The sequence below is a fragment of the Numida meleagris genome, chromosome Z (assembly GCF_002078875.1).
Source record: "Numida meleagris isolate 19003 breed g44 Domestic line chromosome Z, NumMel1.0, whole genome shotgun sequence".
NCBI lineage: Eukaryota > Metazoa > Chordata > Aves > Galliformes > Numididae > Numida > Numida meleagris.
In genome coordinates this window covers 14,822,685-14,846,754 of record NC_034438.1, presented here as the reverse complement: position 1 = coordinate 14,846,754, position 24,070 = coordinate 14,822,685, and the positions used below count along the sequence as shown (strand labels likewise).

General features: G+C 39.7%; 1 protein-coding gene across 1 annotated transcript in view; it reads left to right on the top strand.

Moving 5' to 3' along the window:
- The window catches only part of HCN1 (hyperpolarization activated cyclic nucleotide gated potassium channel 1), a 202,374-nt gene continuing 183,340 nt past the window's right edge, over positions 5,037 to 24,070 (top strand). The window contains exon 1 of the mRNA XM_021381011.1: positions 5,037 to 5,968. Within this exon, the coding sequence (XP_021236686.1) occupies positions 5,598 to 5,968 (371 nt within the window). The 5' untranslated portion in view covers positions 5,037 to 5,597. The remainder of the gene's footprint in view (positions 5,969 to 24,070) is intronic.

The following is a 24,070-nucleotide window of genomic DNA, read 5'->3' as shown; positions in this document are numbered from 1 at the left end:
AAAATCAAATTAGAATTTATTTTCTACCTTTTACTCTTTTAGTGGTAGTCCTTAATCTATAAAAATTGAAGATCTGGCAGGTTACTAAGCAGGTAATAAGCTCTAGCATTTAAATACTGTTTTCAGAAAAGATAAGCACTCAGAGAACACAAATATTCTACCATATTTGTAAGTGATTTGCATAACTAAAAGGTACTCCAGAGAGTTGGTAAGAACCAACTGTGCTTTAATTTCTGTGCTTTAATTTCACCCTATGACACAGGAACAATACAACCTACTTGTCCAACCTTACCAAATGCTGCTTTGAAGCACTACACTGAGCTGCTTTCGTAGGGCTTCCATCACTCAGCACTGAGTCAGAGCTGAACACCAAGGTTTTCCAAGACATGGGAGACTGCTGTGGCATGTAGTAAATAAACAAGCACGCATTTCTGTAAAGTGCAGCTGAACAAACTGCTGAGATCTCAGTGCACTGTAATTATTTTCTCTTGTTTACTGGAGTTTTACAGTCTATTCTATAAATAATCCAGCAGATTATTTATAGAAAGTTTAGGCATTTGTTAATATGTACTAGTGCATTTGTATCTATACATGTCAACGTGTTCTGCACTCTAGGTCATGTCTGAGAGCCATTTCCTTTCCACACTAGTAGTATTCACCTCAGTTTTCTGTTATTTCACAGAACATATCCCACTATTTCTTTTAAATCTTGCTTTTAACTCTCAGAGATGTATTTCCCACAAGGTTTGTTTCTGTAAAATAACAGGGCACTGCTTTTGGGAACAGGCAATATGGAGGGAGCTGTCATTCACACCTGGCAGCAGACTTTGGTGTCAGTTACCTGGTAAGGTACATGTAGGACTTGAAATGCCAACAGGTCCAATGCATCTGCTCTTAATGATCTTCATAGAAATCACAAAAAAAATCTGAATAATCATAGTTATATCAGTGTTGACTGTGAGTACTTCAAACAGCACAGTTGAATGAAAATAGATATACAGATGGCAACCACCTAATATTCACACTTTAATAAATAGGTGCATGTGCTTTGTAGTAGTTTTCTTCAAGAGATACTGCAAAAGAAAGATTATTTCTGCTTCCCACACACTATGGGATATTACATAATGAATGGTTTATTGGCAAACATTTATTGCCAGTAAATATTTAAGGCTGAAGTCACAGAAAACAACATAGGTAGGGTAGGACGAAATCAAAATCACTTTATTGGGAATTTGAAGTGAGCAGACATAGAAAATGACACATACTATGAACTTGGATCATCCTCAATTTATCTTGCATAGCTACTCCTCTAACTGCGCATATTATTTTTCTTCCTCACTATTCTTGCTTTAGCATTTGACTTGATGGTGATTTCCAGAGGAGATATAATCCTAAACATTCCCATAGGGCAGGTAACTAAAATTTGAGATACAAGAGCTTTGCTCCGCAGTCAGGCACACCTCACTGTGCCATCTCACAAAAGTCCTGCCATTCACCTGTGCCCTAGTTTCTCCACAGAATGAACTAGGTATACTTCTCTATTGTTTTTTTTTCTGTTGTTTTTGTTTTTCAGTTCTAGAGATGAGCTGTTCTGGATCTATTCAGGTAAGCCCAAAATAAGATAATAAGAGAAAAACAGGAGAAGAGGGATGTATTTACTATAGACATAAAAATTTACTCTGCTTGGCAGAAGAGAAAGAAATCCATTTTAAAATATACATTAGTATTATGGTTTTACAGTGGTATAAAGCACTGGAATTAATGAAGTTATCATAGTCTGATGGAGCAATCAAAATAATTAAATACATAAATAAAAGAGGCTACTAAATTTTTAGAAGTGATTCATCAACCTAGAGCATTGCAAAGAAGTACAAAATAGAAAGGCTTTATATTCCTTGTTCTGATAACAGTAATTTCTTGGAAATAGTTAATCAATTTCCTTTTCTTAGTATCTCCTGGCACAGTCACAAAATTGAAATCCGACTTGACAGAAAACAAGCTATACCTCTAGCTAAAGTGAGTCTGTGACCTTTCTACCATATGTAGCCTTTGTGCTCTCTTCAGAACTATTCACACATGCCATGCTCCATTACTTCTCTTTCTGTCTGTGAAACCAAAATTCTCTCATCTAAACTAACATGCTGGCTGGGCCCCAGGAGAGGTCAATTTTCTGGCTGACAACAATTTAAGTTATTTTGACACGGAGAAGAACGAATTCTCCTCCATAAAAACTACAGATTATAAAAATCCTCTATCTCCTTGGGATTTACTGTTATAAAATGCATGATGCTCACACGTTAAGGCCATTTAGGCCATGAAAATATTTGTAACAAATAGTACTTGAGCACAAATAAGTTTATATTTCATCTACATAGAATAAAAATAATTTGATCTAATGTAGCACAAAATACCAAAATGTCAGCTTACGAAGATGTGTACCCATGTTGTTTATGTACATGGAGAGTATCAGAAGTGTGCAGAAAATGCAGGTTTTCTTTCTCTCATCCACAAATTTTCTAAAATCATATGACATTTTGATGCAATAATCTATATAACCATGACATGCTACTAAAATAAAGATAGCATTTCCAGATTCTTGTTCTGTAAAAATGTGGCAGTTAGGCAGGCGAGAGTCATTCTGGTAATTCTGTGGTCCATGCTAAGTAAGGATAGATAAACATTACCATAAATATACACTAAATATAGACAAAAAACCCTAAATGTACACAAAAAACCATAAATATACACTAAATATGAGCAAAAGCAAAACTTCATAAAATAAGAAATCAGATGTTCTTGTATACTATTTTCATAATTCAGAAATGAAAGACTGTCACTGTTTTTCCAAGGTACATTGGAATCTGCTTACTGCAGCTGTAATGCCTGTGTTTCACCACTCTGACTTACTCCGTTACATGCCCATTTTCTTCTGTACATGATGCGTTGCTGTACAGCTTACGCTGGGAGAGACCATTCAGGTCAAGGGTTCTATGCAAAAGACCTCTGAAATAATGAGTGAAGAGATAGGAAAATCACCTTCTGTTGGAGAGGAAAGGTAAGGCAGCAACATATATACATGACTCGAGTGTGGAAACTGTCAGTTCCACTGACACTGATGTGGTAAACTGTGAGTATGTGGAAAAATACAGCATGACTTTGCCTTTTTATCCCCTGCCTTTGAGGGTTTCTGTCAAATACAATGTGAGCTAATTCTCTTACAAAGGTGTAGAACAATAATAATATTTTCTTACTTTCTAATTATCATTTGGTGATAGAGATTGGATGAAGGAAGGAGGTGAACATCATCTGGGGATAAAACAGTAAGAGGGTTTTGTCAGCAGCTGTGCATGAGCCATCAGCAGCTGTGCACACACTCTTCACTGTTTTAGGATAAAATCATAGAGAAAAGTATCACTCCAGATGGGGAAGGCTTGTGTATGCTAGTCCTCACCCAATCATGCTGCGAGCATATTCCTTACCATGCTGGTCCCTGCCCAGCCTCCAGCCTCCCTCCTGATGCATCTCTGTGTGCCATCCTCCTCCATAAGAACACCATATTACTGTTACGTGGACATTACGCATACCTTGCATGTTCCAGTGCACTGGCATTAACAGCATTAGAGGTGGAACTGCTGAGAAAACCTCTCACATTTGGCACTGAAACACAGCTCCTCAGAGTCACCTGATTTGCATTGTTCACATTGTGATGCATGGATTTCCACTTCTCTGTCAAGTTTGTTTTAAATGTCTGTTTGTAAAGGAGGAGCTGGATGACTGCAAAGTGACAAGTACTATGGAAAATGCTGGAGCTGAGCTTAGGACATTCCACTAATTCCCTCAACGTATTTTTCAGATGCAAAACGAAAACTTGGTTGAGAATTTGTGAAAAGTAATTCTGTGTCCAATTAAAGGATCCCCACCTCTCAGCCATTTGTGCTTTTACAGGTATTCATGACGTTATAGGTTCTGTGATACCGTTGCACCATTCTGTAACCCACATTAAATCATTCTTTTAGGGCCAAGTATGTACATCTCTCATTTGTCACAGTGAAGATCAAGGCCTTCCTTTGCTCACAGCCTGCAGTTAGTTGCTTACCATTGGCACGCCCAGAAGCACCTGATGCCTTCTGAGATACTACCTCACCCATAGCTCCCCACATATTACACACTAGCACAGGGACATGCCTGAGGTTTTGGAACATCTAACCATCCCTCTTCCAAAAATGTCCCCAGGACAATTTGTGTACCGATATCCAAAACAACGCCATCTCCTATTTCCCTTCAGCGTGCCTTTATGGTATGTAGAGCTAGAGATGCCTCCTGCTTCCCATCCAGCAGCCTACTCTCTGCCAGCTGCCTCCTGGAGGCTTCTCAGCTATTACTGACAAGCATGACGCAGGTGAGCTGCGCATGGACTCACCATCCCTGTTCACACACAAACTGTCATTCTCTTGGCATGTGTGGAAAGCCCTTACTGCTCACAGGCCCACTTGCCATGTCATGCCTGGCATTGAGAGGCCCATGCCCACAAAGCCAGGCCTTCTGCGGGCCCTTATCTCTCAGGGCAGGAGCTGTGCTCCCGGCCTCACGCATGTCCCAGCCCATGTGTGGCATGCTTACACTTGGTTTCCCACTCCCAGCCAGTGTTAACAGCAGGGAGAAGGGAATCAGAGGTAGCAAATGCTGCTGAACCTCAACAAGCAATTTGTGTGTGAAAATGGACGTCACACAAAGCTGTCCTGCTTCCTCCCACCCCCTTCCCTCCTCCTTCTTCACTGCTGCACACACAACAGCAACAAAGGGCAGCCCCTGGCTTTGTTCAGAGTCATCCAAAATGCCTCCACTATCTCCCAGGACGCTACCTGACCCCCGCCCCCGGTTCTCCTGTCAGCCCATGTCCCAGATGCACCACCAGATGCTGCAGGGACTGGGCGAGCTGTGATCTCCACCTTCACACATCTTCACTCAGAGCTGTTTCCTGCTCTGGGCCCAGAGCATCCAGCACCCCGATTGCCCAAGGTAAAACACAAACCTACTCGCTTTATTTAATTCCATTTAATTTTATTTCTGCTTGAAAACCACGTGCGGTCGCCCATCGGGCAGTCCCGCACGCCGGTGGGACACCCCTCGCAGCAGCTCTGGCACGCTTCACCGGCGCGGCCCACCGTCTCCGTGCGGCGACAGGGATGCCACGCCGCGCCGCCCGCGGACACCCCTTCGCATCCCACGCCTCGAGCCGCCGCCGCTCCTAGGCGTCCCGCGGCCCCGCGGGCAAAGCCGGCCCCGCCGCCGGCCCCGCCCCGTCCTCTCGGCCCGGGCGCCTCAGTCCCTCAAGGACTCCGGGGCGCTCAATGTCAGGCGGGCGGTGCGGCGCGGCCGCCGGCAGGGGGCGGGCGAGGGGAAGCGGTGCCAGCCCTACGCGGGAACGCGGCTCAGTGTCGGCAGCGCTGGCCATGCCGGGCGGCGCGGCGGCGCGGAGCTGAGCCCATCGCGGCTGAGCCGCTGAAGGGCACGGGCGGCGGCGGCGGCGGCGGCGGCGGCGGCTGAGGCTGAGGCTGAGGCTTACCCCGCGCTCTCCTTCGGCCGGGGCGCGCAGCATGGACGGCGGGAAGCGCAGCTCCTCTCCCGGCAGCCGGGACGAGGGCAGCGTGAACGCCTTCCCAACCAAGCAGGCAGCCCCGGCGGAGAAAGCCCAGAGCAGCCCCGGCGGCGGCGCGAAGGAGCATGGCAACTCGGTGTGCTTCAAAGTGGACGGCGGCGGGGCCGAGGAGCCCGTGGTGGGCTTCGAGGATGCCGAGGGACCCCGACGGCAGTACGGCTTCATGCAGCGGCAGTTCACCTCCATGCTGCAGCCGGGGGTCAACAAATTCTCCCTCCGCATGTTCGGCAGCCAGAAGGCGGTGGAGAAGGAGCAGGAAAGGGTTAAAACTGCGGGGTTCTGGATCATCCACCCCTACAGCGACTTCAGGTGAGCGCAGGGCTCCCGCAGGTGCGCCGGGCAGCGCCGCTCCCTCAAACTTAGGCGGGCTCAGGCCCGGCCTCGCCCCGTCCCTCCTTCCGCGCGGAGCCGCTCCACGGCCGAAACTTTGCCGGGGGCAGCGTTTGCCAGCGGGAGCGGAGCGGCCGCTCTGCCCTCCGCGCTGCGCCCCGGCGGCCGCTCGGGGCAGGGCGAGTCTCCTGCCGGCCCGGCTCGGCGCTCTCCAGCGTGCTGCAGCCGGGGCGACGGCACCGCCCGGGCGCGGAGGCCGCATCGGGGCCTGCGAGAGGTCCCGGGCTGGCGGGTCCGAGGGTCCGCGGCCACGGAGCCTTCTGCCTGGGTGCGGCAGGCGGGAGGGCGTTGGGCAGGGCTGGAGGGAGAGAACTTTGTCCAACGCTGCGCGTGAAAGTGTGTTTTCAGAGGTGCAGTGGTAAATAGGGCATGAGATTGGAGTGTCGCTTTTGGAATGAGTTGGATGTGTGTGAAATCGGAATGTGCTTACAGAAAGCAATGCAAGTAAATTCCCGGGAAGTGATATTAAAGCTATGTCTTAAATGCAGGATTATTTCATTTTACTATATATGCCAACTGGCAGTGTGCCTTTGTAAATTTACAACTCTCTGTGGTATTTGCTGGAGAAACATCAGTGTTGTTAAGCATATTTGATCAGGAACTTGAAGTGACCACTTTCTGCATGCATAATAAGTGAACCACATTAGTGACCACCTTTCAAAAAAGGAAGGCCCATCCTGTTCAATATTGACATGGCTCTCCTAAGAAAAACTGGGCTAAAATAGAATATGTTCTGGGAGGAAGTGTGAGAGCCTGGGTTTCTGTGGGACTGTCAGGGAGCTGGGCAGTGATCACTGCCCACAGCCCTGGAGCACAGTGGGACTGGCACCCAGCCCCATGCAGTGCCCTGGCTCTCCAGGGTACCTGCCTGGAACTCCTCTCCGGTACATGCCTGCCTGGCTGCACCAGCAGTAGAGCCAAGGGTCCTCCGCTGCCTTTCTGCCAGCAGAAGGGAAGCAGCGGGGCACAGTTGTGGCATGCGTGGGGGACAGGGGCTCTGATGGCCTGTTGTTTCCTGCCTGTGTGCATAAGTAACTTGATTCATGTCAGAGTGACATTAAAATGAATGAGGTTATTCCTGGATGTCGAGATACTCATTTTTTTATAAGCTCAGTGTCCGAGTGAGGTACGCAGTTCAGCAGTGTGTTGGGCAGAATGAGGTTACAGATCCTATTTTACACCCTGCAACTCTTTAAGATGATGTATCAGATAGGTGATACTCATGTTTGATTTCAGTACACAAATGTCTTCTAATGTTCTCCTTATTCTTCCTATGGGAAGGTTTGGAGATCATAGCATATGTTTACTTCCTTTTTTTCAATAGGATTAAACACTTATTTTCAGGCCTGATTGCATATTCTTAAATTAACTGTATTTTTTCTGAGGGATTTGTTGTGTTTTTATTTTATTAGAATTAAGGTATTTGTTTTTTTAAAAGAAAGCTCATAGTTCTTAGTATTTTCTTTCCAGTCTTAGGTGACGTGCCCTCATCCAGACCCTATCCTTTACTGTTTCATGACTTTTTCAGTGAGAAATTTGAGCTTCATATGTTGTTTTCTCCTGAAATAATTGTATCTGTATAATGGTGCTACTCTGGGTGGCAGTATTTATAGAAATGGACGAAGAAGTTGTGCTCAATAGTAGAGGCATCTTCCTAAACAGGAATAAGGACAGTTCCAGTCAGTGTCCCCTGACACTGTCTCTGTGCCAGAGTAAATGCATTTATAAGGGTGGAGTTGTTTTGATTTGTTATTGTATTTTGTAAGAATATAATGCGTGTATGTAAAGCATACAAAAAGACAGAGGTTTCACTATGTCAGTGATGATAAGACTGAGAGAAAGAGTTGCATTTTCTATCAAAATAATAATATAAAGGTAAAAGGATGAATGTTTCTCAGTATCAAAGTGGGAACATTTAGGGTAGGCTTGTAAATGTAGCTGTGATTAGGATGTGAAAATAAACATCATGTTAAATGCAGCCACACTTCGGACAATACTGAATTAACCACATATAGGATAGGAAAACTCTGATGTACGCTCCTGTGGGTTCTCACCTCTTTCTGTTTCTCTGGTGTTGAGTGCTTGTATGCATTTTCTGCAAGAGTTTGATGCATTTGGCTAGCGATTCACCTAATTCTCTCTATATTTGTAAAACTTTGCATCTTTATTTACACTGAGCACTGTTTATTGACACTGCAGTGTGTGGGGCAGGCAGTGTCTCTGTGCCCTCGCATATCCTTTTTACAATGTGAGTAGAAGCGTGCAGATTGTACAGAAACTCAGAGCTGCACGAACCAGTTACTTGCATCCTTGCTGGGCTTGATGTCTACTTTTATTACTCTTCATTCTGCCTGTTTCAGGGAAGAATGTGCTCTTCATAATACAGATATACCCATAGAGAATTAAATTCCATAAATATTGCATAACATTTCTACAAGGGGACTGTTCTCTTCCTGGTTGTCTCTTCCCAATTTTCTGAGGTTAACCTCTGATTTGAAAGCTGTTATGTAAACCAAGCACCTAATGCACACCCACACCAGCCAAGGACTTGTGTTTATCTGTTCCCAGCTCTGACTGATGCCTCTCAGCCTGGACAGCATTTCTGTGCAGTGGCATGAGTCACAAAAGTGAATTTATCACCAACAATTGTGTTCCTGCAGTCCCACATGCTTTCTGCGGGATACCAGGTGCCATCAGCTGTGCCTGTTCACCTGGGTGAGAGCAGCCCCTGTGAGGGAGCTGCAGAACTGGCTGCAAAACAAAGGAGCACGAAGCCGGGGCAGACTGCAGCAACTGGTCCTGCCACTGCTGTAGGAGCTTTGTGCATTTCATAGCAGATTTATTGCAGATCTGGGCTTTGAGTGACTCCTGTATGTTACCGGGTTCTGGTGTCACTGGGAATGTACGTGGCAGATATCCCAGATGAGTGCTCAGTGATTAATCACACAGTGTCCTTAGACACCTTTTGTGAGCTCTTAGAGTGTTTGCATGCATGTGTCCGGGCTTCTGGGTCTAAGTCTGTGACATTTCCCTGCCCATGAGCTCACACAGAAACTCACAGCATTGTGGAGATCTAGTTTTTATTACTACATCAGCTAGGGCATCTGCAGTGTGCGTGCGAAAAAGAAAACAGACATGCTACCTCCAGAGCCATAAGGGAGAGGAACATTTTAATGAGAAGGACTGAGTGGAACTACGGTTTGCAAGTAAACGCAGCCTGCACACTCTGTTGGTTACAGTTTTAGTTTGATGTTTGGGAACAGCCTTTGACTGAAAGTGAGGACAACAGATTTAATTGGCCTCAAGCTGAAGTCAAGTCATACTGATAGGGAGCTATCTGATGGTGGTAGATGAGGATGTGCAATGCCGGCAGTGATGGAAGCCTGTTTTCTGTAGAGATGGGTACAAAGTGTGAACTCCTCTGCAACAATACGATAATCTTTTGCCTTTTTCTTTGGGAGAGTCCCTCTGAGTAAATTCTTGTCTTTTCAAGGAGCATAAAGCCTTATTTTAATGATAACAGAAAAGTAAACGTAAAGCACTACAGATGTTATGTTGAGACTAAATTTAAGGTAAGGTTTTAATGTATTTTAATCAGAGTGAAAGACCAAATAATATTTACATTTTTATATCTAGTTACTTCCACAAGAATTGTTGTCTGATGCTATTAAAAAAGCATTCTCTCATCTTGTATTACCCATCCATGTCATGCACGTATACAAAGACAAAGTGTAAGTCAGAATTGCAATGTGCCTCAGGCTGTGGGTCTTTTTTTTAATAATTATACTTCTCTCCATTTTGGAGATAAATTTGCCTTCTTCTTAACTTGTGTGCACATTTTGGACCTGCCTCAAATATCAACAGTCATCCTAATGTGGTAGACTCTACATGTTACGGGCAGCTCAAATACATATTTCTAAAATTATTGCCAGTATTGATTTAAAACCTGTTCTTCCTTGGGACCAGTCTTCACTCTGTGTCATATGTACAACATATTTTAAGAAGCTTAGGGTAAGCACTTTGTCCCTTTCATTTGTCACGTCTGTAATGTCTCAGTTGAAGCTAATGAGCTTTATCTTTTTGTGAGCTGTTACCTACTCAGGTTTATACAGAGCAGTACAGTTGGGAGGCAATGCTGTATGTGATTAAGACAAAATGTATTACATCATCCTTATATGTAATTTGTATAGTTATATGTATGTAAGATGAAGTATATAAATCATGTTGGTTTATATTAAATAGATCATTTACAAATTGATGTGGGCTTTAATGGATACATTATGTCGCTGGTCGTGTAGGAGTATGAAATAGCTGTAGCTCTGGATTCTAAATGTAGTCGTCCCAGTCTTGTTGCAATTAGTGATTTTTTTTTCACAGTATTGAGGCTTTTGAGTTATTTGCTTATTGCTAATTCTTGTAATTTTTGTACAAACTTTTTTAAAAATTTATTTGGCTTTATGACTGAAGTACAGTTTGGCTAGGGCTATCTTTTGTGTATAATTTTCAAACTAGCACTTGTATTTGTATTAAAGAAAAACTTCTTTTAGTTAAACTATTCCTACTACATAAGCAATTGCTCTTTGTACATCGCTAAACTTAGGGGAACACTGAGTATCAAACAGATCATTAGCAGTGTTTGGCATTTTATTTACTATATCCCAGTATTTTTTGCACTTTACTTCCCTAAATGCCCAAAAGCGTAGAATAACAAAATTGTAACATTAATCTAAGTAATTCATTTATATTGCCAGGAAATCCTTTCTGACAGTATGTTATGTATTACACTTTATAATAATTCCCCAAGTAAAATGTAACTCTCACCAAGGTAGGTATTGGCAAGTAAGCAGTACAAAAAAGCAACAAAATGTTTTGCTGGAAATGCTTTGATGTAGAATATGGGCCAGAAATCAATTTGATTCCTTTTCATCTTCAGTTGCTATTATTTTTAATATTGAATTATATCTCATCATTAGCTGTCACTAACACATTTGTTATGAAATAGATAACTAAAACTAGCTACTGGCATTTGTTTTTGCACCAGCTGTGAGCATATATGAGTGAAAACAGAGATGCAGAAGTATGTGTTGTGCCTCTGGGCTCCTGAGGGTCATGTTTTTTTAGTCTCCTTTGTGATTTTATTCAAGAACTGCAACAGAAAGCCTGCTGAATCCACCTGAATTGATGCAGCAGCTATTCACCTCCTGCACCTCTAGGGGACGTAGGAATGATTATGACTTTATTTGTGCAAGAAAAACAAATTGTTTCATTTAAATTCATTCTCTTGTCTGTAATGTAGAATTATAATGCATTGTTTGAGCTCACATCTATGTCCATTTCACAATTTTTATTTTGTCTATTCTAGTTCTGGAAAAACAATACATTCATTGTATTGTCTTTCAAAATTGTATTGTTATATACTTGAGAATACAAAGTAACGACTACAGCAGAGAAAGAGTTCAGTAGGCCTAATTTAAAAAGTAAATTAATTCTCTGCACTTTTCATTTAAGTAGGGATGTTTTGGAGGTCACCAGCTGCTCCTGTGGGGAGGTACACAAGTACAGGATACTTAATTTCAGAATATTTAACATATTCACAATCTAAGTAAAAATAGTTGTGTACGTGATGACTTCTAGATACATTGAAAAAATAAAACAAAGATACCAAAATAACCCCACCACCCACAAACCAAACCAAAACATTCTACAATTCCCATAGTTAATCTGGAATGCAAGTCTTTGAACTTTGCCATGGGACACTCAGTACCATGAAACCTCTTGTTTTCTGTTTTTTTTTTTTTTCTGTTGTTGTTTTGAATGGAGGAAAAAATGCTTGATAAATATGTATGTAGAGAACAAGATAATATCAAAATTTAGATCTTGTAACATCAGCATCATGCTTGGGCTTGTGGTACTCATTCTGTTATTCTCATTGATTATGTTTGCAAGACCACACATTTTTGAAAATCTCCTGGTACTTTATTTGTCACCTCATCAAAATAAGTACTGCTTACAATTACATCAGTAGAGATTTTCTCTTTCTATTGGATTTCCTAGGCTTGAGTATATGGAGGGAACTGTGAATTAGAATACTATGTAAACGTATGGCATTGTAAATAAAGGTCTGGATCTAGGATTTGCTTCAGGGGCTCTAACGATTACAAAGATGAGTAAAAATGCATAATTTTTGATAAGTTGCTTAGACTTTTTATGCTTATATAATCAAGTTAAAATTTGAGTGGCTTCATTTCTGATTGTTCAGTCTGGGATAGATTTTTCAGGGTACTCAGAAGCAAAGACCTGTGATATAAGAGGTCACTTTAAAAAGGTATGATGAATCTCTGCATCTGCATTTGTCTCTACCTAGGTACAGTGACACTGTAAAATTTAATTAAACCTTGTCAGCTTTTTTGAGCAGCTTGGTTTGAAGACAGTAGAAAGCAAAACACTATTTCTAAAGTGGAGGGAAGAATATGAAAATTAGTAGGGAAATTTACTTCATTTAGATTTAAATAATCAATATCCTTTCTCATCTGCACTTTCACTCAACAAAATGCTTGAGGGCCATCTTCCATGTCAACATGTGATTTTGGAGAGAGAAGAAACTCTTAACCTACTTTGCAATGTTTAATTTTTAACCTGACAGTACAGTTCTTGTTAATTGCTTGAAAGTCCTTTAGCTGTCTATTCTCTGATTCTTTCCCAAAGGCATGATTTAATTTTAAAAATCATAGTGTATTCAGCTCTAATTATTGGAGGACTCGTTCTAGACACGTAGTAAGGTATGTTAATGAGCAAAAACTGTATCAGCTAGAGTCAATGTCAGTGCTACCTCAAGGACACTGTCATTTAGCTTCCATAAAATCTCTGCTAATATCTTTTAATCTGATGATAGTCAGATTCAGTCAAGCTGCATGTTATTTTGAAATAATCTTACTACCTTGGTTTGCAATGCAGCTGGAACAAATTTAGAGTAAACTTGTAATCAGAAAATGTTCATTTGATTATAGAAGAAATGCAACCATTATGTATTATAACAAGCAAAAAAAAACCAGCCCCAAAATCTTATTGCTCCCTCCCAAACCCTTCCATATTTTTGTTGGTGAAATTCCTACAATTTGATTTACAGTGTGTAGTTAAGAATAAAATTCAGTTCTTTGTTAGCTTATGTGCTGTTTGTGTTTGTCTTACCTAATGAAGCATGTTATTTAACAAACAATTTGCTATGCTATTGGAATTTAGTGTGCTGCTGACATGAATACATTTTAAATCTCTATAAAAATCATTAAAAAAAACATAGTAAGATATTTTGTTTTCACCTGAAAAAGCACAGGTAGCTTTATGCTCACAGCCAAAGCTAACTAGACCTAGAAAGTGATAGTGCCGTCTAGTATTGTCAGGACCGAGTGTCTATGATTATTTTGAATTTAGGTAATTACAGTAAAAATTTTTTAATATTTTTAATTTTTTTTGCAGTTTTAATATATTATTATTTTCTTTGTGCACTCCTTAGTTTGAAATCCATTGAAATGTGCTTGTGTTAAAGAATGTGAAAAGCTCCACAGAAATAAAACATGACCTCAGTGTTCATGAATGTGGGAATCAAACCTCCAAATTACAAACATACTGTACTCTGGTTGCCTCCAGACTTTTTTTCCACTTCTCATCAAAGTAAATACTGAAGCACTGATGTTCTCCGTTTCTGCTGTATCTTACAGTAACTTCCCAGACTCTTGCTTCTCTTTAATGGCATGACTACACCGACAGATAATATTGTTCTGAAGTGACCTGAACTTTTAGCATATGTGTAGATATATCATAGGATACTGATGGAAAGCGGTTTTTCTGACTTTCTCGAGGGTAATATACAGAACCTTTTTAAGATGTGTGCATACAGTAAAATCAGTGCAACTTCACCAAGGAGATGGAATGTATGGATGGAAGGCCAGGGGGATGGAGTCAAGCTTTCATTTGACTGCTGGGAGGTTTTCCATCAGGCTCTTCAGTGACTTCTGTCTGTCTGTTCATGCCATTTGCAGAACTTATGATTTGTGACATAGAGAAAATACTCTGAAACCTCTAGTAGGCAATACTACCACCTGCTCCCTCACAATGCTTACTCGCAGGCTTCTGTCTTCCCCAAATGCATCCTAGGCTATGGGTTCCTTGGAATGGTTGTGCATGTGCTTGTTTGCATTGATTTCTCAGCGAAGATAACACAGCCAAATTTGTCTGTCACTGTGTTTCACCCTCGCTTTAGTGCCAGGCAAGCTAGATAGGAAAAAAAGAGATTTCCTTTTTTTTCCAATTAGGCATTGGTCTGTAAGACAGAGAAGTGTGATCAAAACATGAGTGGTAAAGTAAGGCAAACATACACTTCAGCTGTTCATTGGCAGCCCTTCTTATTACTCACCTTACCAATAGTACTTCAGAGATGTCCCGTTTTTCAGAGCTGGGTGTCCAGTCTTCCTGGAAACTGCTACGTAGGTGACTCCTTACATACTAAATCCTGCTTTTTCTGTCTTTTCTTTAATTAATTTCTTGTGGCCTAACTTTCAGGTAGTGAAATAGGGCTTATAAACAACATACAATTCTCATTTGAAAGTCTGCAGGAACATAGTGATGTTATCTGTGACAGATCATCTGAGTAGTTTTGTTTTCATTTTTGTTTTTAAGAACATCTTCGCTCTTCCCTCATTCTGTTTTTCCTTCCCCTCTCCTCTGTCCCTTCCTGCAGATACAGTGAATTCCTTTATAGAAATGGAAACAATGAAATGATGGTTTACTGTAATTTGTTCGCTGTGTGATATAGTTCCTTTTCTGACTGTGTCTAATATCTGTGAGCTGCTGAGTTGTTGGGCTGACTTTCTCCTGGTATTTGAACACAGTGTCTTGTAAGCAAAGACCTTTTAAGATTTTATTTATTTATTTATTTTAAGGAAAAATAGTTATATGCACAATTTCCCATGATTTGGCCTTGTTGGTAGATTTCTACTGGGAAGGCACCTGGTGCAATTGAGTGTGCTATTAACATAGACCTAGTAGCAAAATATGTTGCCCAAATTGTCCCTTCAGCCCATCCATCCCCAACTTGATAATTCTACTGTAGCATACATCTATCACGTTAAAGTTATAATTATAGGAAGCACACTTCTGTAATGCAGAGGAAGTGTGATATCAAGAGTAAGCACTACCAGATGGTAGGCAGTCTAACAGGCATTGTAAAAGGGTCAAAATTGAAAATGTCTGAAATCCGATGGCTTATTAAGCAATAGACGTTGCATATATGGGACAAGTGAGAGATAAGTAACCTAATTTAAGTATCCATGTGACCAAAATCGACTTTCAGTTGCATATGTTCTGGCAGTAAATATCTGAAATGCATGTTTTTATTAAGTTATGAATGTTTCTTGAAATTGGAGCAGAATATCAAGTGCAATGATAGACTGCTGGGCAGTAGGGTTTGTACATATATTTACTGAAGTCTTAAATTTATTATGATGACTGATTCCTCTGAAACAGATGAAAAAATCTAAATACAGTTTCAACATATTTGATGTTGAAAAGAGTTAAATCCAGTACCTAATAATTGTATTATTTCATGTGCATGTTACTTAGCTTCGAGTGAACTAAATACAATATAAATGATAGCTGAATCTAATTAAAAGTTTAAGTTTTAGTATGCTACTTGAAGAAATAAACTATGTTTTTAAATTTTTTTGCCTGTCCTTTAAACTGAAGATGAAAACTGAAGATGTTCTTGTTTCCTAATGGTGCATTTTCCTACTTGCCGTCTTTTGCATGCAGGCTTATTTTCTTTTGTTGAGCAATGATTCCTGTTAAGATCAGTCTCTGCAAGACACTTTCAGTATTGTACAATCACTGGTGTTACTCTGTAATTTCCACCTGCCCTCCGTTGTCCCTGAGGACTGTATTACCATTTTTTTAATGTGACTGGAGACATTCTGTCAGTTTTAAGCCACCTTTCACAGTCGACGCAACATTGACCGAATTTCTGTTTTTATGGAACGGCTGGAAGAGCTGCAGTGAACTTCTGCTCCCATGCTTGCTCCCAGCAGCGTGGCAGTGTTCAGATCTGGAAGGAGAGCCATCTTCACAGCTCAGGGAACCAGGAATCTGCAGTAAATGGTAGCAGATGTTGTTGCTCTGGAGAATGACTTGTTATGTTTTTCTTAGACGTAGTAATTCCATTGTGTTACTGAATTGCAGCTCATGTTAGTGTTGAAAATACATGCTGGTTTTATGCCATTGGCAAAAAGAGCGAATGGAATATGGTATTTAAGTTGGTTTAATGTTTCCAGTACAAAGTTTTCAATTTCTGGAATGGCTTTGAAAATGTGAATTTTATCCCAGGCTCTGAACAGTATGAGGGAATCTATAGTATGTTAGATGAAGATATGAGATGGAGATTAGGAGCCTGTCCATCTTTGGACGTGAAAACCTGGGGACCCAGGTACTTTTTAGCACCTGGACTCTGTAGCTGAACATCTTTCACGATTCCAGCCTTAAGGGGCTGTAAATGGTAAGACTGATCTATAAAAACTGTTGCCCATATGAATTTTCTTGTGCTGTTTACAGATCAGTATTTTTTCTAAGATTCTGGTGAGAAGTTCTAGCAATAAATTTTCACCCTTAATTTCTTCTTACTTTCCCCCAATGAATTATTAACATTCATTTGACTTTTTCTAATTATTATGCATCTTTAAGTTAAACTTCCTTGAATAGTTCATAACTCACTGTCCTCCAAAAGTTCTGCAGAAATATTTGGCTAAACTAATTTTCTTTTAATTCTAAGGGGAAATTGAATTGTGGCTAAAATCTATTCTGAGATCTCCAAAGTAAAGTATTTTCTTTTGCTGAAAGCCAGAAACCTATTTATAAAATGTAGAAAATTTTATTTTGTGTGAAAAGGGATAAAAGATAAAGATGGACTTCTGGCATTTTTTTTTGCCATGGAAAATGGATACTCTTTTTGTTTTGGTATCTCAAAACAACAGTCATTTGTCTGTACAGTAGCAAATAGCTTCCTCGTTACTTTTACTGTTGTACACAGTTCAGGTCATAGGTCCCCGACCAAAGTTTCTTATTTAGAGCCGCTTATCAGTGGCTGCTACTAGAGGCAGCTTCACTTGCCACACTCACTTTCCCTTGTCACCCCTAACCTAGGCGGTGTGCCTGATTGCCAGAGCTGGCCCGTGCCTGGGGAGCATTTCCTTTGAACTCCTGAAGGTTGGAGATGGAGAATTTCTGTTCCAAGAGAATTGACTGTCAGTTGTGAAAAACGAAATGTGCTTCCAAAATATGAAGCATGCGGGTGGAGAAGTAGATTATTCAATCATTCACTTTTATATTTTTTCTGATAAATATTTATAGGTGAAACATATAATAGAGCCTGTGGATAAGTTTGAATAAGTTTTCAGATCTTAATATCATTATCAATCTTTTATTTTTTCAGGCTGAAAGCTGACATGTTTATCTGCAGCTGAAAGCGATTGTCTCTTTTTATTAAATAATAAAGGCAAGTGTGGATGGGAAAACTTTATCCAATATACATATTTTTTATAACATCTTCACTTTTGATGGTTCTGTCTCAATGAAGATAGAGTAGAAACTTTTATACTAATTATATTGTGGAAACAAACAGTATTTAAAACAAACATTTCATATAACTGTATTTAAAACAACCATTTCATATGTCCGAATTAAAATAATTAACAGATCCATTTCAACACAAAAATTTAACACAGTTAAGTTTTTAGAAATGGATCTTGTCCACTACTGCACTGTTGTGTATACCTGTGACAAACTGGAATGGAAACTCATTTTTAGTTACAACCACAGGAGGCACATGCCCAGCAGTACTGCTACTGGCAAAGGCATATTGGAAAGAAAAAAGCTTTCGCTGCATGTTGAGGCAATCTCTCTGGTGTACCAGATGTTGCAGGTTATCCCTTGTTTTGCAGTCTGAAAAATATCTATTAATCAGGTGTTCATAGAGAGGATGTTGTTTTTGTGGTGAGGGAAGGATCTTTTTTTTTTCCCTGAATAAAATTGCAAAAATGCTGTTTGTCAATAGCATTCAATTGCGCCGACCAGTGTCCATAAATCTCAGAGACTTATTTTGCATCCCCAGAAATTGGGTTTGTATTCCAAAGCTCTACCTTTGGCCAAGCTTATTGCAGCTGCTTTGTGAGAAGTTTTCTTCAGGATTGCCTGTGAAGAAGTGTGCTGGAGTATTAGAAAGTGAAGTAGCATGAAAAGGAGGCCGAGGTAACACTAACAAGATCATGGCTACTTAGGCCAGTAACTAGAACATCTTTGAGCATCACGTATTCTCTTTCTTTTTTGCTTTTCTGTTTTGGGTTTTCCTTTTTTTGTTTTAAGCAAGTGAATATCGTGTCTATCTGATCACAGCTCTGTCTAGCAACATAATGAGCTGATTTGTTTTGGCAGTGCAGGCAGTAAGCTTGTGCTGTCAGCAGGATGGAAGGATTGGAGCATGCAAAATGTGAATTGGGAAGTCAAAAAAAAAGTGTTAGTTGTGTTACAGCCATTTAAATATTATGGAAGGCAAATGGCTAACAGAGGGATCTGGATACCAGCTGAATAATGAAACAAATAGGGGTTTCTGTATGTGATTAGCATGAGGAAGAGAAACCTGTACAAGCTGCTTTTTTGTGGTAGAGACAGGTGTTTCACTGTATGAAATGTGAAATTGCGTTTTGAGAGATTATAGAGAAACTTGATATGGAACTTCCTGGCTGAGCATTTGCCTTCTGCCCTGCATTGCTCTCAATCAGGGTGTCCTAATGTGGGTGTATGGGGAGAGGCTTAAGCTGGCTTGTGGAAGGTGCTTCTGTCATCTCTTAAAATACTTTGTGTAGTACAAATTTTATCTTCAATTAATTGATGTTTAGTTGTATAAATGAATTGATACAATGAATTGAGTGTACAAAATATTGACTGAAACATAATACAATTTTCAGCTAATTTTAGGTAAAAGGTGGTGCCTGATCTTGCCTGCAACAATCGTTTCCAATAATTATACTATATTCTGCTAAATTAAAATTCATGTTTGAAGTTACTTGTCTGCTTGTACTATGTCTTTTAACAGTGATATGCACAAAGACATTTTCCCGCCAAATTAACAAGGCAAATACCAGAAATATTGGCATCTTTTGTGCACTAAGCTGAAACTTCTAGGTTTGTTTTTGTTGTCACAGATATTCACCTTAGAACACTGATGTTCACAACTTAGTGGTAAAAGATCAGAGTCCTCATCATTGCTTGTGCCTAGGATGCATTGAAAATGACTAAGAAGTGCCTTTCAGATAATGTCTTCTCCTGATTCTTCTCTAAAGATAAGTAGGGAAAATAGACTTTTCTCTATTAGCAGAAACATTAAATGTTTAAACATTACACTGATAGCTGGTAGATTGAATTGGTTAAAAAAGAATCTATTAAAGAACCATATTGATTCTTCTTATTCTTCTGTAAGTCTGTAAGTTAACATATTAATTGGTATGTTAGCCATAAGGCTTTTGCTCATTTCTGCACTTTTCCAAGAATCTCTAAAAACAAACAAAAAAGAATGCTTTGACAAGAATTACAGAAAGCTTCTCCCAGTTTAAGACTCCACTTCTACTTCATACAGAAGCATCTTAAATGTCGTGTTTCTAATTGGCACCCTTAACGTTTCTGTCACTACAGAATTCCTAATGAATGCAAGTGCTCCAGTGTGAGATATGAGATTATTTTGCAGCTGGAATATTTTTAGATCTCCATCTCTTTCAGAGTTTTTCTCATGCTTAGAAAGTGGTCCTTTCTAATTTGAGGATAGAAATGCTTTTTCTCCCTGCCCCCGGATATCATCTGCTACAGAAATTTGCTGACATTGTGTGGCAATTTGTGATTGATTTAAGGGCCGGCAATATGAATTCAAAACATCAGTTGGAGCACTACGCAAAATGTTTCTCAGTAATGAGAGGCTATGGTAGAGCAATTTGAACAGAGGGGGTAAATCCAGGGAAGATGCATCACTTATACTGTAAGGCATGTTAGTACAATTTTGATGATCTGATATATTTATCTTTTGATTGGTGTACAGGTCACCATAAACAGATTCAGCATTTTCGAGCAGCAAACTCAATTGTGTGTTTGGACTCTCCACCAGCATTTTTTCTCCAATTGGCAGCTATCTGGATGGGAGCACCAGCCTGTTCTTTTTCTGATGAGCAGAGCTAATGAAAGGAGGAGCTGTGCAAAGGCAAGAGTGTTGCGGTGTCAGAACTCCATCAGGAGCATGTGATACTCTTGCCCAAGGTTAAGTGGAAGTCAGACTTTAATTCTTCCTATTGTAGTTTAATAAGTTTATCTGGAGAAAAAGTAACTGCAGATAGCAGATGTATTCAGGCACGTATGGTAGGGGATTATTGGAGACTCATTATTAAATAACAGTTCCATGTTACATAAATTTATCTTGTCCTCTTCATCCTCCTCTCCCATATGCACTGTGGGTAATACCACTCCACTGACATTATTTCTTCATCTCAGAATATTGTTAGTGCTGTAAAGTGCTATGAAACTTTGCACAGAAGCTACTGGATGAATACTAATAATTACAAATCTTCTGATGAAATGTCCCATCTTCTGCCTAACTATTAGTTGAATTTACTGAAAATATGTATTATTTTAACGTAAATGAGTTAATTTTAAAGTCACTATGTGTGGACAATACTGTGACTTCTCTTTCCTAGAAATCAAGCCTGTAGAGCACTCAAGCTTTAAACCTAAACAAATGCCACAGCCACAGCATTTTCAAAGTACTAAAATTGTTGTTTCTTGGCTTGACTGGGCTCTGATCAGGTTTGCTGAGAACTGTATTCATGTAATCGTCTGCCTCGTGCATATAATCACAACTGAGCAACAGCTGCAAATCTCCTATGCTGTGTTTTGTTATCAGGTAGAAGTCATGGGGAAAAAAAAAAGTAGGAAACCCTGTAATTTGTTAATTTTTAGATGCAGTGTATAGCTGTGTAATAAGGAGGAGTCAGCATTGCTGAATTTCATTAATCTGACTTTGAAATCATTTTCTCACTGAAAAACTAACAGCATGGCACTTAGTTTGGGTCTCCAAGCGTATATGACTAGGCTTGAAGTGAAGGACTTCAGTACTTGTCTAACATCAAGTGAAGTTTTCAGACCACCAGAAATCTTCATTATTATTTATTTTGCTTGCTTTTGGTCTGACAGAAAATGAAAACATTGAGCTAGAAAATTAGCCAGGTCCAGCACTGCCCATAATTAAGGCTGTGAAACTGAATTTTCAGAACTTCAGTCTCATCACACACCAGTCTCGGGCAGGCAGAGGAAGCTTTTCTGATTCTTCAGCAGCTTTCCTGTCTAATTTAGTGAAAGTTCATTAAGCTTAGTATCTTTATTTTTTACAAAAAAAAAAGTAACAAATTTGGATTAAATTTTCATCTGAATTAGTAATTTCATCCTTAATTAGTCATATTTCAGCAGTTCAAGATCAGCATTTGAAGTTTAGGAGTTAGTCTTAGTACTCTAATCTGCTGCTTTATTGCTAGGAGTAAGGCGTTAAAGAAATTGTGTCAGCTTTTCAAGATTGCCAAAATCCCAGAATGACTGAGGTGGGAAGGATCTGTCTGGCCTAACCCCTTCTCAAACAGGGACACTCAGAGCAGAGTGCACAGGATGCCATCTAAGCAGTTTCTGGAGACCTCTAAGGAGGAGACTCCACAGCCTCTTTGGACAAAAATATTCCTCATTTTTGTTTACTTAAAAGAAGCTAACACTTGTCAGTGCAGAAACAGAGGGGAGTAAAGAATATAAATAAAAACAATCAGGATAATATTTTATCTTTAAAAAAAAACAAACAAACCCACTTTTGCTTAAGTTTGGAAAAATCAAAAATTGATGTAATTTAAATACTCTTTCATGTGATACGTCTAGAGGCCAGAACTTGTAAATCATGGAAGCACTCTGCAGTATAGTAACAACATGTAAACATTTAATCCTCCTTCCGTGGTGGGTGTTGACCAATATTCCTGGTCAAAATATAAGAAATTTTGTATTTCATTTACATGCTGCCTTCTAAAAAGAAGCATGGTGAAATGGACACCTCTGCCATCATAAAAAGAACGAGGGGTGCCTGATGAAAACCATCCCTTCTTCCTCTTCCTTTCCAACACATTCCAGTGATTCTCTCTCTACGTTTCAGATGTTTTCTGGTGAGTCTAGCTTTGCTGTCTGTAACTAAAAGAATAACATTAACAGAGCTGCAAAGCAAGAGAAAGATAGCCTGTCCTTTGAGAGTGAAATTCTGACATGGTAATCCCGAGTTTAGTAGTTGTTACAGTATGCTGTAATGAAGTTTTATATTGCTGTTATTTCTACTAAGATTTGTTCCATATAGGACATTGATTTCTCTGTTAAGTGAATTGATGATCCATGAAGTAAAAGTAAAGCTATGTTTGAAGGTGAGAGGGTAATGCTGAGTACTCACATCTGCTAGCTGATCAGTATATTTAACTAGAGGAGGCAGATTTTTCTATGGAAAGTTTGTGAAAATTTTTATCAGACCTTGATTTTCTGATGCATTAAATTTAAAGGTATTTTTTAAACAATTTGAATATGTCTTTCGAAGTCCTTCCACTTGGTAATGTATGGGGCTGATGAGTATTTATAGCTGAATTATGTGAACTTGTTTCTTCTTCTGCTATTTAAATGAGCAAATTGTTATGATTCTTCTGGAAACTGGAAAACTGATCTTAAGGAAGGCCCTGACTACTTTGTAGCCTCAAGTCAGAATACCCAGTGTCTTAGAGATGTTGTTCACTTTGTGATTTGTGACACCTCTGACAACTTCTGTTAGGTCAATCTGGGTGTACCATAAGAATAATCATATATCAAAATAGGCAGATTTAAGGACACTGGGACTGCCAATGGACAGCAGCCTGAAAATAATAGGAAAAGCAAATCTCACTGACCTCTTACAGTGTTGTAAATACAGCAAGTTATGCAGCAAATTAACTACTTCAGAGCTGAAGTTCTTTAAAACCCAGCTTTCTCTGGATGGGATATATGAAGTGGAAAACAAAGTGCTAGAATTTATAGTGCCTTACATTACTGAGATTAGTACAAATGTTGATTAATTAATACTAAATAGTTCTTTATCACTTCTTGGGTAGTCACATTTTAAACAGACTCTTTGTCCTATTCTGGATAACCAGTAGCAATAAATAAACTACCAAAGCTTCAGCGTGTTCCAGAAATGTAGAAAGCACTTGGTAATCAGTGAGTTTGGAAATTATAGTAGATAAATTATGAGTGAAAAGATCACTAAAAAGATTGCTAAATTCAAAATAATTTTACTTGACAATTTTAAAGTAACCGTGGGGTGTTTTTCTGTGTAAAGTGGTTCCTTAAAATTAGTAGAAAATTTATAAAACTGTCTTTTTATATTGTTTTAACATTTAAAGGTTTTTTTTCACCTAGAGATATTAAAACACTGAGAAGCATTTCAAATGATTCAGTCTGGTCTCTGTGGTTTTAACTAATGGCAATTAGCAGTATCTGTACTCATTCCTCATTGCAGGAATAGTAAACTCTGTCACTGTTTGCTAAGGTAGTTTGCTTCTTACTGTGTCCTCAGAATGCTTGTTACACCAGGCTCCTATTTTTTGCCAATTCTCAACAAGTTTGTGTCACAGACTTACCACTCCCTTGCTTTTTGTAAACATTTCAGAGCAATTTATATAAATCTGGAACTTTGAGGTTGTAAGCTTTTAAAATCTATAACTACCCCTATGGGGGTGGGAGGAATAATTAAAAAAAAAGAAGTAGCTTAAAACAGAGGGTTACCTCTTTGTCTCAACAGCAACTCCTTGCACTGCCTCAGAAAGCTTTTTAGCAGGCTCTTGGTTACGTGAATAGTAGGACGTTCTGAAGTACTGGGCAAGGAAAGCTTTGTATTACTTT